Source organism: Rhinatrema bivittatum, chromosome 19 (genome assembly GCF_901001135.1).
Source record: "Rhinatrema bivittatum chromosome 19, aRhiBiv1.1, whole genome shotgun sequence".
Taxonomy (NCBI): Eukaryota; Metazoa; Chordata; class Amphibia; order Gymnophiona; family Rhinatrematidae; genus Rhinatrema; species Rhinatrema bivittatum.
The window spans coordinates 8592241-8606368 of NC_042633.1; the positions used below are offsets into that span (position 1 = coordinate 8592241).

At 48.0% G+C, this 14128-nt stretch overlaps 1 protein-coding gene across 1 annotated transcript in view; it reads left to right on the top strand.

Annotated features, from left to right (window-relative positions):
* The window catches only part of LOC115081120 (extracellular calcium-sensing receptor-like), a 78698-nt gene that overhangs the window by 21906 nt on the left and 42664 nt on the right, over positions 1 to 14128 (top strand). The window contains exon 3 of the mRNA XM_029585632.1: positions 11162 to 11371. Coding sequence (XP_029441492.1) covers positions 11162 to 11371 — 210 coding nt within the window. The remainder of the gene's footprint in view (positions 1 to 11161; positions 11372 to 14128) is intronic.

The window sequence follows — 14128 nt, forward strand, 5'->3', positions numbered from 1 at the left end:
ATCCAGCTTCCGTTCCTGCTTCAGCCTTTGTTCCTGATCCAGCCCTGGTTCCTGATCCATCAGTACGTCTTCTGGTTTCTCCTGTCTGCCTCCAGTCCTGACCTTCGGACCGTCCCGCCTCTCTGCTCTCGACCTCCTCTGTGTCATCTGGATTTCTTCTTGGACTTTCATCTCCGGGAGACTGCGCCTAAGTCCAAGCGGCTCGGGTCCTCACAGGCTCCTACCGGGGGGGACTCGGGCTTTCAGTGGTGAAGATCCTGACTGGTCTCCTGGCTCCTTCCGATTCCCAGTCACTTCATCCTCTGCGGAGATCTTCTATCCATCCTTCATCGTCTGCAGGCCGGCCTAAGGGTCCACAACTCATAAAAATTGCTTTGTGCAATTTGCAGCATACATAAAATATTATAACAAATATATAGGGTCATTTTCCAACTCACATGTGCAAAGCACCATAAAGCATGGTGCGATGCTAATTTTTAAAAGGAGAGGGGTAGGAATTTTGTAAAAGTGGGCTGGCTTCGCAAAGTGCAAAGCCATAAAGCATGATATTGCACAGTTTTAATGCTGAAAATAACTACAACTTTTTCATTGGCATTAAGTTGTGCGATATGCCCATAATGCAAATTGTGATTTTTTTTGTCAAATTCTGTTTTAGGCTGGGGATGGGCCTGAGATGGGGGAGAGAGAGAGAGAGGGAGGAAAAAAAAAAGAGAGAGAGAGAGAGCCTCTGGGAGTGGCACCATAGTAGGCAGCTATTTATGCTACTATAGGAGGCCCACTTAGTAACTCAAGGTGAGGTTTAGGTAGTAGTGTAGGGGTTAGGGGCCACTTTGATATGCAGAGTGAGACATACAAGCAGAACAGTGCACTCTTGTGAAGATTTGATGTCTTTCAGAGTGTGGAAACTCACACAACGATGAGATTTGTACAACATTCTCTCAACCTAGCTTGATGTTGCCCAGGTAGAGAGTCCATCAAGCTAGGTTGAGATAACATAGCTGGACAATAAGCAGCAGAGATCAGTAAAAGGATAAATGAGAGGTAGATGCATATGGAAGGTTTGCTGTCATGTAGGGGAGAAGTGTGATCTCTTGTTATTTTTAAATAATGGAAAGCTGATCTGAACAGCCAAGTCTTATAGTGTTTCTGAATCTCATGTGGTCCTTGACCTCTCATGTCCTATCGGATAGGGATGTGAATCATTTTTTGACGATTTAAAAAAATCATCAGATATTTTTTAAATCATCAAAAATCGTTAGAGTCGCGATACAATAGAAATTCCCCCGATTTATCGTGAAAAATCGTAAATCGGGGGAGGGGGAGGAGGGAGGGGGAGGGCGGGAAAACTGGCACACCAAAACAACCCCTAAACCCACCCGACCCTTTAAAACAAATCCCTCACCCTCCCGAACCCCCCCAAAATGTTTTAAATTACCTGGTGGTCCAGTGGGGGGGTCCCGGCGTGATCTCCCGCTCTCGGGCCATCGGCGCCATTTTGGTTGCCACTAATATAAATGGCGCCGATGGCCCGATAAAAAACCCCCACTGACCCTTTAAAATGACCCCCTTAGCCTCCCCCCCCCCAAAAAAAAACTTTTAAAATTACCTGGTGGTCCAGCGGGAGCGCGGGGAGCGATCTCCGGCTCTCAGGCCATCGCCTGCGTTAATAAAAATGGCGCTGATGGCCCGTTGCCCTTACCATGTGACAGGGCAAAGGTAGCGCCGGCGCCATTTTGAATATTGGCAATACGGCCTGAGAGCCGGAGATCGCTCCCCGCGCTCCTGCTGGACCACAAGGTAATTTTAAAACCTTTTTTGGGGGTTCGGGAGGGTGGGGGAGGGTTTTCTGATTATCGGATCGGGTGCAGCCGATAATCAGAACTCAAATCGGGCTGGGCGATAAAAATTATAAGATTTGGATCGGAACTGGAATCGATCAGATTCCGGTTCCGATTCACATCTCTACTATCGAATGGTGTACCACATTTTGTAGTCCAGGCAGGAGAATGCCTTCTTATGAGAAGACATTGTGGACCCTGAGCATAGGTGGGAGGCGGAGGCGGTAAGTGACTTCCCCACACGCGTTCCGTGACGAGGAATGGGCCGAGGAATGTGACGAGGAATGAGCCGAGGAATGTGATGAGGAATGGGCCAAGCGCATGGAGGGAAGCCGCAAGGGAACATATCTCATGCTTAACCATAATTTATCCCTGGGGAGAAAGGCTGGAGCTGGACTTCGTAGGCGGTCTGCGTACTTCTTAGCGATAATAGCAGTGCGTTGCAGTTTCAGTCGGGTAGAGGTCCAGAGACTACGCAACTGCTGGGCCGTGAGCTGTATGGCCGGAGATGGTACAACCAACGGCAAGGGCAAGGGAGGTCAAAAATGTTTCCCATACACCATATAGAAAGGAGAACTACCTGTGGCCGAGTGTTTGTGGCGGTTGTATGAGAACTCCGCCCATGGAAGCAGAGCCACCCAATCATTTTGTAAATCTCCCACAAAAAACTGGAGGAAAGTTTTCAACGTCCAGTTTGTGCGCTCCACTTGGCCATTAGCTTGAGGGTGGAAGGCAGTCTTGAAATCTAGCAGGACTCCAATTTTTTTACAAAGCGCCCTCCAATATTTTGCCATAAATTGTGAGCCCTGATCCGAGGCGATGTGTCAGGGGAGTCCATGAAGGCGAAAGATGTGGTGGGTAAACAGGTTTGCGAGTTCAGGTGCTGTAGGCAACTTAGCGAGGGGAATGAAGTGGGCCATTTTGGAGAACCTGTCAATCGTAACCCAGATCACCGTCATTCCTTCTGAAGGGGGCAGATCGACAATGAAGTCCGTGGACAAGTGGGTCCACGGTTTGGTAGGGATAGGCAGTGGCTGAAGAAGACCCCAGGGGTGGCTGGGAGGAGTCTTCTGTTGAGCACAGGTCGGGCAGGAGCTGACATAGAGCCAGCCATAGAGCTTGGAAAGTAATTCCTGGGTTCTAGCTACCCCTTGGTGACCTGAGGTCAGGGAGTCATGGGCACACGACAGTACCTTCTTCCGGAGGCGAACCGGTACTACCGTTTTCCCCATAGGAACCACGTTGGATGTCGCGAGAAGCACCTTGGGTGGGTCGAGTATGTATTGTGGCGGGTTAGGCCGTACAGGAGAGGGCGCCTGCCCGAATGTTCATGGACGCTGGCCTGTAGCTTAGGAGAAAGTTGAAGTGACTATAAAAGAGGGACCACCGAGCCTGTCGGGGGTTGAGGCGTTGGGCATGGCAAAGACATTCCAGATTCTTGTGATCCGTATAAACGATCACTATGTGTAGGGCTCCCTCCAACCATTGGCGTCATTCCTCGAAGGCCATTTTGATGGCCAGAAGTTCCTTGTCTCCTATGCCATAATTTTTTTCTGCGGGTGAGAATTTCCAGGAAAAGTAGGAACACGGAAGGGATCTCCCGCTGCCAGATATTTGGCTCAAGATGGCTCCAACCGCCACGTCGGAGGCATCAACTTCCACAATGAGCTGACGTTGGGGGTCCGGGTGATGGAGACGTGTGTCCTGAAGGAAGGCTGTCTTCAGTTCTTGAAAAGCTCGTAGCGCAGCTGCAGGTCAGTTTCTAGCGTCAGCCCCTTTCTTGGTGAGGGCCGTAAGCGGAGCCACCATCCTAGAGTAGTGGGGTATAAATTGTCAGTAGAAATTGGCGAAGCCAAGGAAGCGCTGAAGTGCCTTGACCCCCCCAGGTTGAGGCCAGTCCTTGATGGCCATTACTTTCTCAGGGTCCATATGGAAACCCGTGGAGGACACAATATACCTGAGAAAGGGTAGGGATTCTTGCTCAAATTGCACTTCTCCATTTTAGCAAAGAACCGGTTATCCCGAAATTTCTGCAACACCCTGCGGACATCTCTGCTGTGCGAATCCATGTCCTTTGAGTATATCAGCACATCATCCAGGTAAACGATGACCGACTTATGTAACATGTCCCTCAACACCTCGTTCATGGAACGCCGCGGGAGCGTTGCAGAGGCCGATTCATAGTGGCCGTCCCTCATGTTGAAGCGGTCTTCCACTCGTCACCTGTTTGAATCCTCACCAGGTTGTACGCCCCACGGAGATCCAACTTCGTGAACACCTTGGCTCCTTGTAGTCGATCCAGTAGCTCCGGAATTAATGGTAGCGGGTATCGGTCACATAGATTAATGTTGTTCAGACCACGATAGTCTATACGGGGCCGGAGAGACCCATCCTTCTTTGCCACAAAGAAGAACCCAGCTCCAACCGGGGAGTTAGATGACCGAATGAACCCTCTATCCAAGTTCTCCTGGATATACGCTGACATGGCTCGAGTCTCTGGGAGCGACAAAGGATATACCCGCCCTCGTGGCGGCGTGGTACCTGGGATCAGATTGATAGCACAATCAAAGGGTCGGTGCTCCGGAAGGAGTTCAGCTTTTTCTTTCGAAAAGACATCCAAGTAGTCTTGATACTGTAGGGGCAACGCAAGGGGGGTGGTCAGTAGAGGTATCAAGGGTCGAGGAACCACGGTCAGGCAGGTGTCAAAGCAAGATGAGCCCCAGGATGCAATCTGGAGAGTCTCCCAACTGATAACCGGGGAGTGCTTCCGAAGCTATGGTAGACCCAAGATGACTGGATGCATGGATTTTTCCAGTATGAGGAAGGAGATCTCCTCTAAATGCAGGAGTCCAGTGTGAAGCGTTAGGGGCTTGGTGCAAGTATAAATAGTCCCCGGAAGGGGGGACCCTTGAATGGAAGACACTCTGATGGGAGGCCTTTGAGGTTGGACCCCGGTTTGCAGTTGTTGGACTAAATCCCAGAGGATAAAGTTTCCCCCCACTCTGGAGTCAATCAGGGCTAGCGTATCGAAGTTTCCTCCAGGGAGGAGGATAATCACTGGGACAGTGCACAGGGAGGCAGAAGTGGTATTACCTAGGGTTAGCTCCTCGACTATGCCTAGGTCCTGGCGTTTCCTGGCTGCTCACCACACTGAGCAAGGAAGTGGCCCTTGCCACCACAATATAGGCATAGGCCCTGGGCACGACGTCTTTTTCTCTCTTCCTGAGAGATTTGGCCCCGGCCCAACTACATGGGTTCTGGGACTTGACTCCCTGCAGAAGCGGAAGAAGAGGGTACAGGTCTGGAAAATGGTATACCAGAGTTCCCGAGTCTCCAAACAGACCTCCCCTCCCAGAACCGGCGTTGGATGCGGCGGTCCACACGACCCGCCAAGTCAATGAGGCTGTTCAGGTCGCCCGGGAGGACCCTGGCCGCCAGACCTTCCAGGAATACGCCGTGAAGACTGTCATTACCCCAGTTCAGTTTGGCTGCTAGTGTCTGGAATTCTACTGCATACTCGGACAGGGGCCGGTTGCCCTGACGGAGCTGAATAACTCCGAGGCGGCAGTAGGCCTGTGGGAAGGCACATCGAAGATCTGCCGGAAGATTGTGACAAATCGTTCCAGGTTAGCCAGGCAGGAGTCCTGACACTCCCATAGGGAGGACGCCCATGCCAGATGTTTCCCGTCCAACAAGGTAATAATGTAGTTGGTTTTAATCCGATACGTGGGAAACTGGGCTGGCAGAAGGTTGAACCGGATGAAGCATTGATTAAGAAATCCTCGGCATAATTTGGGCGTCCCCAGAGTACCGTGAGGGCGCGGGTAGTTGTGTGGGCGTGACCAGTCAGATATCAGCCACCGATATGGGTACCAGAGGGCTGAGTGCGGCGGCTCCATCTATTTGCTTCGCTAGTCTCTGCACGGCCATCATCAGAGAATCAATGCATATTTGTTGTTGTTGCAATCTCTGTGCAATACCAGAAATGGCTTTCAAGCCCGTGGCATCCGCCGGGTCCATGGCCTTGCAAACTGTTACAGGTGTGGACCCTTGAATCGGCTGAGACTGATGGTGATGCACTGTGGGAACCACAGTGGATGTCGCAGCCGGGAGGAAGCAGTGAGGAGAAGGCCCTGGAAGACTTCACCCTTGGAAACTCGCGTCCCTCCGGGAGGAGCCCGGGAGAACCCGAGCCGCTGGTACTTAGGCGAGATCCTCTGCAACCGAGGACCTGAGGAGTCAGGCCTGGGACTCTTTAATGCTGCTCCCCCAAGGGGAGGAGCTAGCAAGTTGTAATACTCCGAAGGCGGAGTTAATGATCTATTGTGGGTTGGCTCCCACAGAGTGGCAGTGTAAGGAATAAACACTTATTGGAAATTGGTGAATCCCTGGGCCAATGGCAGATGACAACGCCCCCAGGAGGATATCCTGAGAGGGACCACCGGCTAGGCCGGAGTATTGAGACAGACACAGATAGTTCTTTATTAGACAGGCAGTAGAACCACCAGAGGTGGCAGTAGTGAACTGATGTGCCCGGCAGGGCAGAAGTCCTTCTGATACTGGAATTGCAGACTCTGGGTTGCTGATTTGCGATATCGTCTTAGACAGAAGGGAGTCTTCGGAGATTAGGATCATAGGCCCTGGTGGGGTGAGTACCAGTTCCTATCTGTATTTGAACTCACAGTATTCACGTCTGCGATCGCTTCCAGGCAGTAGGAGTCTTCTGAGCATTCAGGGACGTAGGCCCTTGTGGAACGAGTACCGGATCCCGTCTTCATATCTGAAATCAAGAAGAGAGAGAGCGGAGCCCCTGAGGAGCGAGTACCCCAGGAAGTACAAGAAGGCAGAGTAGCTAGGATGAATCGATACCAAGACAAGTAAGATTTGCGTCCTTGCTAACTCTATCCGTAGTTGCAAGTAAGGACCTTTAAAGTGGAAGTGGATGATGTCACCACGGAGGGACACCCCCGAGGTTCACTCCCTTGCCAGTACAAACTCTAGAGCACGCGCATGTGTGCCCTTACATCACCAGGAACATGGCGGATCTGCAGCGTCGGGCCAACCCGAGGATTCCAGAGAGACACGGCAGGGAGATACCGTGCCAGCAGCCGTCCCTCAGACCCGGGGGAAGACACCACACAGGTCGAGAGCGTGGAGCAAGGGTGAAGAGCAGGCACGAACACAACAGGGATGCAACCGGCACCAGGAGGTCGATGAAGACTTCACCCTTGGAAGCCCGCGGTCTCCCCGGGAGGAGCCCGTGAGGACCCTAGCCATTGGGACTTAGGTGAGGCCTCCTGGTGGGCGAAGAACTGGATGCCTGAGGATGAAGAGAAGCCAGAGTCAAGAACAAGAAGACCGAGACCGAAGAGAAGATCAGGCATCCAGACGCAGCAACTAGTAACTCTGAGGAACAGTGAACCTCGTTGCAAGGCGAGGTTTAGGCCAAGCTGCAGGGTTTAAATACCCTGCAGCATCTGACATCATCCAAAGGCTGTCCTCCCTCTTCCCGTGCTGGCCCCTTTAAATGTTTGAGCTCCTGCTCACGCGCTCGCCTAGGGGGTGGGGCCAAGCGCGTCAGATCGGAGGCGTCTCCCTCGCGAAGGGAGAGTCGCGGCAGGAGCCAAGTCGAGCCTAGGCGGCCGAATAGGAGCTCCTGCTGCCCTGGCCGGCCCTGAGATTGCTAATGGCGACCCTTCTTGGTGCCCGCCGACCATCAACCGTTAACCATGCGTCGTACTCTTTTTCTAATGGCATCGACCGGCTTCTGCTGGTGCCCCCATTCATGTCCATCACAGACCCCCACGAAGTCTCTGTCCATTGTCTGGGGGCTTCCCACGATGTCTGTGTCTCTGATCTCTGTGCCCAGATGACCCTGAAGGGTCAGTCCCACTTCAATAAAATAAAAAAACCTTTCGGGTCCAAGCATTCAGAGCCGTCCTCGGCATCGGGAACATCCACTCTACTTGGAAAGGTACTCCCGGCTCCTACTCCATCAGGTTCTCCTCCCCCCATCATGTCTGGTCCTGAGATAAGCACAGAGTACCGTTAGTTGTCCCTGTCATCTTTTCCCAGTCTGGATCATTGACGTCGCCATTGGTATTGGGAAAGGACCGCGGTATTCATCGAGAAATATCTAAGAAGCATCGGCATTGGTCCTCTTAATCCACAAAACCAGACCATGAGAAGGCATCAACCTTAGTGCCTGCCACAAAGCGGTCCAAGGTGAAGGAGGCCATTCCCTCCGACCCCACCGATGCCTCCAAGTGGCCTCCACCGACACGGGTGGATGGCTCAGACACGCTTACACAGGGGTATGTACCGATTTTGCCAGCTCCTCCTCAGGCAGTGCTCCCCTCGCCACCCTTGGAAGAGGAGATAGAGAGGCACGTGCAGTTGGCGGTCGGCCAGGTCCTGCAGGGCCTTTAGCCTTTGGTTTCCCGAGTACTGCCTCTGCTGCAAGAGCCTGCTCCACCGGGGCTTGCACCCTTAATGGAGCGGCTCGACTTTCTTATCGGTATTTTACCGACACAGCCAGCTCTGGTACCCCAAGCCCCTCCGCGGCCCATGGGCGCAACACTGCCACTGCCACCAGTCCCCATACCAGTGAGCAACTCCTCCGAGGAGCGGCTTGGAGATGCATGGTTTCATCACACCTGCCAGCTCTCCCAGGGCTATCGGGGTCAGTTCCACCAATTCCTTCAGTGCCCCTATTCCCACTGAAGCCATCGGACCCCATGTCACCCTTGCAGTCTCAGGACCTCCTGATGCCCCTGGCACCCCTGCCGGTGCCCTCGAGGACCAAGCCACACACGTCAATGGGCCTTCGACCCTCTGCATCCCTGGAGGGTCGCAATGAGGGAGAAACTCCCTATGACCCCTGCTGATATTCATTGCGGTTGCTATGTTCGCCATGGCTAGAAGGCGAGCTACATCTTTACCTTCTTCACGGACTATAACATAGAGATATCTGCTATGCTTGTTTCATTCGGAAGTCGTGTCTGAAGTACTACAGCACTATTAGATCCAAAGAAGATATCTCTAGCTACCAGCCTGTTTTGATTTCCTGGTGCTGCCACCATCTCTCTTCCAGCTTCATCTACGGAAGAGTTATCCAGAAGTGCGTTTTGGACTTACCCCAACATTGCCATTTCTGTTGAAGGTTCTGTGACATCCATAGCAGCTAAGTCATTGCTGCTGAATTCAACATCTCATCCAGTTACTCACTGAAGAAGTTACCTTTAGAAGTGGGGTTGGACGTACCCCAACATTGCCACTTCCGTTGAAGTCTCAGTGGCGTCTATAGCAGTTAGCTATTGCTGCTAAATACTACCATCTCTCATCCAGCATCATCTACTAGAGAGTCATCTTTAGAAGTGGATTTTGGACATTCCTTCAAACATCACCACTTCCACTGAGTTCCTCAGTGATGTCCACAGCAGCTCTTCCCATTGCTGCTGATATCAATAACACTCTGAAAGATTCTTCCAAATCTCAAGATCCATCTGTCACCTTTGCAGAAGACGAATTAGAAAACAAGATCAAAGAGATTCTGGATGTTCATTACAGAGGCAAGATTGTTGAATACCTTCTGATTTAGGAAGGCTTCGGCCCTGATTTGATCACTTGGGAGCCTCAGACCAATATCTTGGATAAAGAGATGCTTCATCAGTTTCACTTTGTGCATGCCCTGCACACATTGGATTGCGCTTCCCTTTTACTTGCAATGGACAGCACCCCACCGTACCTCCACTCAGCTTTTCATCTCCTTTGAGAGAAAAAAATTAGGAGTCACTGTCTCCAAGCAAACTCTATCCCACTGGCTAGCGGATTGCATCATTTTCTGCTACGAACAGGCGGGATTGCAACTTGATGGCCACGTTAAAGCTCACTCTGTCTGGGCCATGTCGGTCTCGGTGGCTCACTTGCAGGCAGTACCCATTTGTGAGATTTGCAGAGCAGCATCCTGGAGTTTCCACCACACTTTTGCCTCACATTATTGCCTGGACAAGGATGGCCAACAAGAAAGTCATTTCGGACAGTCCATCTTTATTTATTTATTTATTTACAAGCATTTTTTTACCATCATTTGGAACTAGCCATCACAATGGTTTACAAATAGACACAATAAGAGTAACAGTCTGTAAAACAATAAAAGAAATCTAAAAATCAATTAATAATAATTAACAATGACATCAATAAGAGAATAAATTAGACAAGTTTATCTTAGTTAAAAAAAACTATCTGGATATCATGAGCATAGATAAAGTATGTTAGGCCTAAACCAGACAGAAGTTGACATAGTGGGAGAAGATAAATATTGAAGAGGGTCGCTGAAAGAGAGGAACCCTGTGGGACACCTGTGTCCAGAGTTAATGTATCTGACTTGCTGGAATTGAAGTGTATCAGGAAAGTTCTATTGCTTAGGTATGAAGTGCACCATTGTAAAGTTGACCCAGTAAGACCAATTTCAGTCTGCAGATGAGAGTTTTATGATTGACCATGTCGAACGCAGCAGAGGGATCGAGAAGTATTAGGAGGTATCTATGCCCATTATTAAAACCCCTCATGATGGTGCCATCCTCCGTAATCTATTCCAGCCATGAAAACCTAACTCTCCCTCCATGGGCCCTGTCCTTGGGTGCAGGCCTGCTCCAATGGTGGCTGCAGTTCCAGTTGTAGTGCACATTGGCACCTGTTCTCTGCTGCCCATGTTCGGAGAGGCCTGGAGCTACTTAATCACCCATGTGTGAGGACTACCATCCTGCTTGTCCTTGGAGAAAGCAGAGTTGCTTACCTGTAACAGATGTTCTCCAACGACAGCAGGATTGTAGTCCTCACAAAACTCGCCCACTACCCCACACAGCTGGTTTTTCTCACGGTTTATTTTATTTTTTCACAAACTCTATGTTATAAAGCTGAAGAGGGACCCTGCGTGGTCATGTGCTTGGTGGCATGCTGGACATACTCAGTGTACTTATCAAAGTTTCCATGCCAGGCTCCATCCAATGTTGTCACCCATGTGTGAACACTAACATCCTGCTGTCCTTGGAGAACACCTGTTACAGGTAAGCAACTCTGCTTTGTTCAGGACATATGAGATGTCTAGGACTCTATGCTACTAGATATCTACAAAGAAACCACAGGAGAATCATGCTGTTCTGAGCTGTCTACAGAACTCTGCTGAAACCAGGAGCAATTTTAGTGGTCTGTGATGTGTTTCAATTATAGTGAGCAATCAATGAGAAACACCTCTACAAATCTCCTCCATGAAGGCAAACTGCTACTGTATAAAATCAATGTATCTCCTTTTCTCGGTACAGCTCCTGCATTACATATGGAAGGTGCATTTCCAGAACACCATGGGCCGGGAGATTTTCTTTGACCAAAAAGGCAACCTGCCAGTTCCTTATGATATTTTGAACTGGCACCTATCTTCAAGTGACTCCTTCACCTATGTAAACATCGGCCACTATGATTCTACAGCAGCCAGTGGCCAGGACATCAAAATCAACACCAGTGCGATTGTGTGGCATGACAACTATACACAGGTTAGGTGACACTTCTCTGTCTTCACAGATAACAGATTGATAAAATGCTCAGAAGCAATGATGGGAGGAGCCTTCTTTAATCTTATTGAAATCCAATTGAATATTTGACTTGGATGGACTTGATCAATCAAATTCAGGTTCACATTGTTTTGAATCTAACTCGGATTTATTTTTCATTAATTAAAAGATGTCTGGGATCACCACTCCATATTCCAGGAGTTTGCCAGTCTTTATTTTGGGAAGGCTTTTATGAAAAGACATAGAAAAGGTTAGCAGTAGTCAACAATATGTTAATAGTATACTTTGGTAACTAAAGAGAGGTATTACTACTGGAAGAAGTGAAGTAATAATACCTCTGTACTCTACAAATCTCTGGTGTAATGTCATGTTGAGTATTGGATGGATTATGTAAACTATACCAACAAAAGCCGGAGACAGTTCAAGGAAGGATCAATAAAATGCCCAAAAAATGGTGCATGGCCTGTCTTGTTTTATTTATTTATTTATTGAAATATTTATTGACTGCCATTCCAAGGGTCATGGCAATTTACAATAATACATTCTTAATATAACATAACTTTTATGTAATACAATTATGAAATAAAAACCATTAAAAAATAAAGACCACTATAAAGAACAACACACCATAAAATCAAAAAATATGCACTACAATAATATAGATAATACAATAAAATATAAACTGCAATAAAAGCTATCTTGACCATTCTGGTAAATGTAATCTTTGCCTGTTTGATGTTATCCACCATCCACCATCTTACTTGTAACAATCAATATTTAATTATACTATCCTTAAAAGTTAGATTAAAAAGCCATGTTTTCAAACTCTTTATAAAAATCTTACTGTCGGAAATGTTCCCACCCATGAGCCAACAGAGTAGTCAAGAGAATCTCACAGGCAGGAGGCAACAGAACAATATCCCCATGAAGATTAAAGTCACCCATAACCATAGTTGAGGACAAGTCAAGTTTCAGATCAGAAAGCAATTAAATTTCCGGTGATGTATTATGCTGAAGCAACCCTGGAAGGCAATAAACTAAACAGATATTTACCCTATTAGATATGACCAACAACACCTCAAAAGGACAGGCAATCGACACATCAATCTTTCTAAAATTCAAATCATAATGATACGTAATCATTAATCCTCCACCTATCTTCCAAGTCTAGGTAGGGATAAACAAGAATAATCAGGGGTCAAAATCTGATTGATAAGCACATTATCTGAATCTCTAAACCATGTTTTGGTAAGACATGCACAAGAAAGCTTCTGATCTTTAAGAATATCGTAAATTAAATAACTTTTTTAGTCAAAAACTGAGCATTTATCAGAATTATCAATTACAGTAAATAAGAAGGAATAATATTATGCTGCATAGGAGTAATAGGTGTCAAAACCTCTTTGCATTTAAAAATCTTGACTTAAATTATGTGGAGAGCTGTCTGTACCTTCCATTTCTACTAATAACTTTGATGTTTTCTGACACCATGATAAAATGAAAAAGCATTACAATATAGATATCTGCAAATCAATAAGGATCACATAGGGCTCACAAAGTGCACGCGAAGGGGCGTGTGAAGGGGTGCACTGTTTTGTCATACTCCTTCAGCATACAATACCCCAGCATGTGGCACCTCCAGTGTCGCTCTCCACCCTTATCTCAGAGGCCAGGTGATGATGTGGCAAAGTGGGTAAGTCATCTAGTCCCACCAGGATGGGGAGGGAGGGTGCTCCTGGTGACAGCAGAACAGAGTCACTCACCAGGAAGACTCCCAAGATGGACGTAGGGAGCTACACAGAGCTGGAATTCAGGCAGGTTAGCTGTGTCAGAAAGGTTCTGGTGTCGCTTTGTGTGTCATGCAAAGAGACAGTGATATGTAGCTTGTGAAGATTTCTGCATCAAATGAATGATTTCACACTTTTTAGCATCCATGTTTATTTTCAAAGCATTCTTCCTGTCTTTTAAATTTCCCATTCATTTTTTCATCTCTTTCATCTCTTATGTACCATTTGTTGTGCTCGAGGGTGGACCCTTGGTCCTGTGGTAGTACAGGGACTGTCCATAGCGGGCGGAGCACGGAGGGAGACCTTTGAATGGGCGTGGGATAAACAGGATCCATAAAGTCTAGAGGATGTGAATGAAGAGTGGGTGGCTCGCGGGAATGACAGTTACTACCTGGAGATAATATCCTTATTCAATAAACATACACACGGTTGATGCGACTCCAACATTGCTCTAAGCTTCAACGGCAAGAGGTAATGTGAAAAAAGGATTTCCATTCACAAAAAAAGCGGGGAGTAGCTTGCTTGTATGGCGGTTACTACCCCCAAACCTAATAAGCCTTATACTTCACTTTCAATGCATATCCAGCATAGCTCTCTGCTTCAATGGCAGGGGAGAATGAAGAAAAGTGGATCTATATACAGAAAACAACCATCAAGGACTGAATTACATATTCTGGGTAAACAAATAAGGATGGGTATAGCTTGCTTATCGCGGCAGTTACTATCCCTAACTAATTAAGCTAGATATTTCACTTAGATGCAGTTCCAACACTGTTCTCTACATTAATGGCAGGGGTGGAAGGGAAATAGAACCAAAAGCTTACTAAGGGCCAAGAGTAACAGATAAGTATGACAAAAAAAAAAAAGAGTGCGAAAGCTTGCTGGGCAGACTGGATGGGCCATTTGGACTTCTTCTGCCGTCATTTCTATGTTT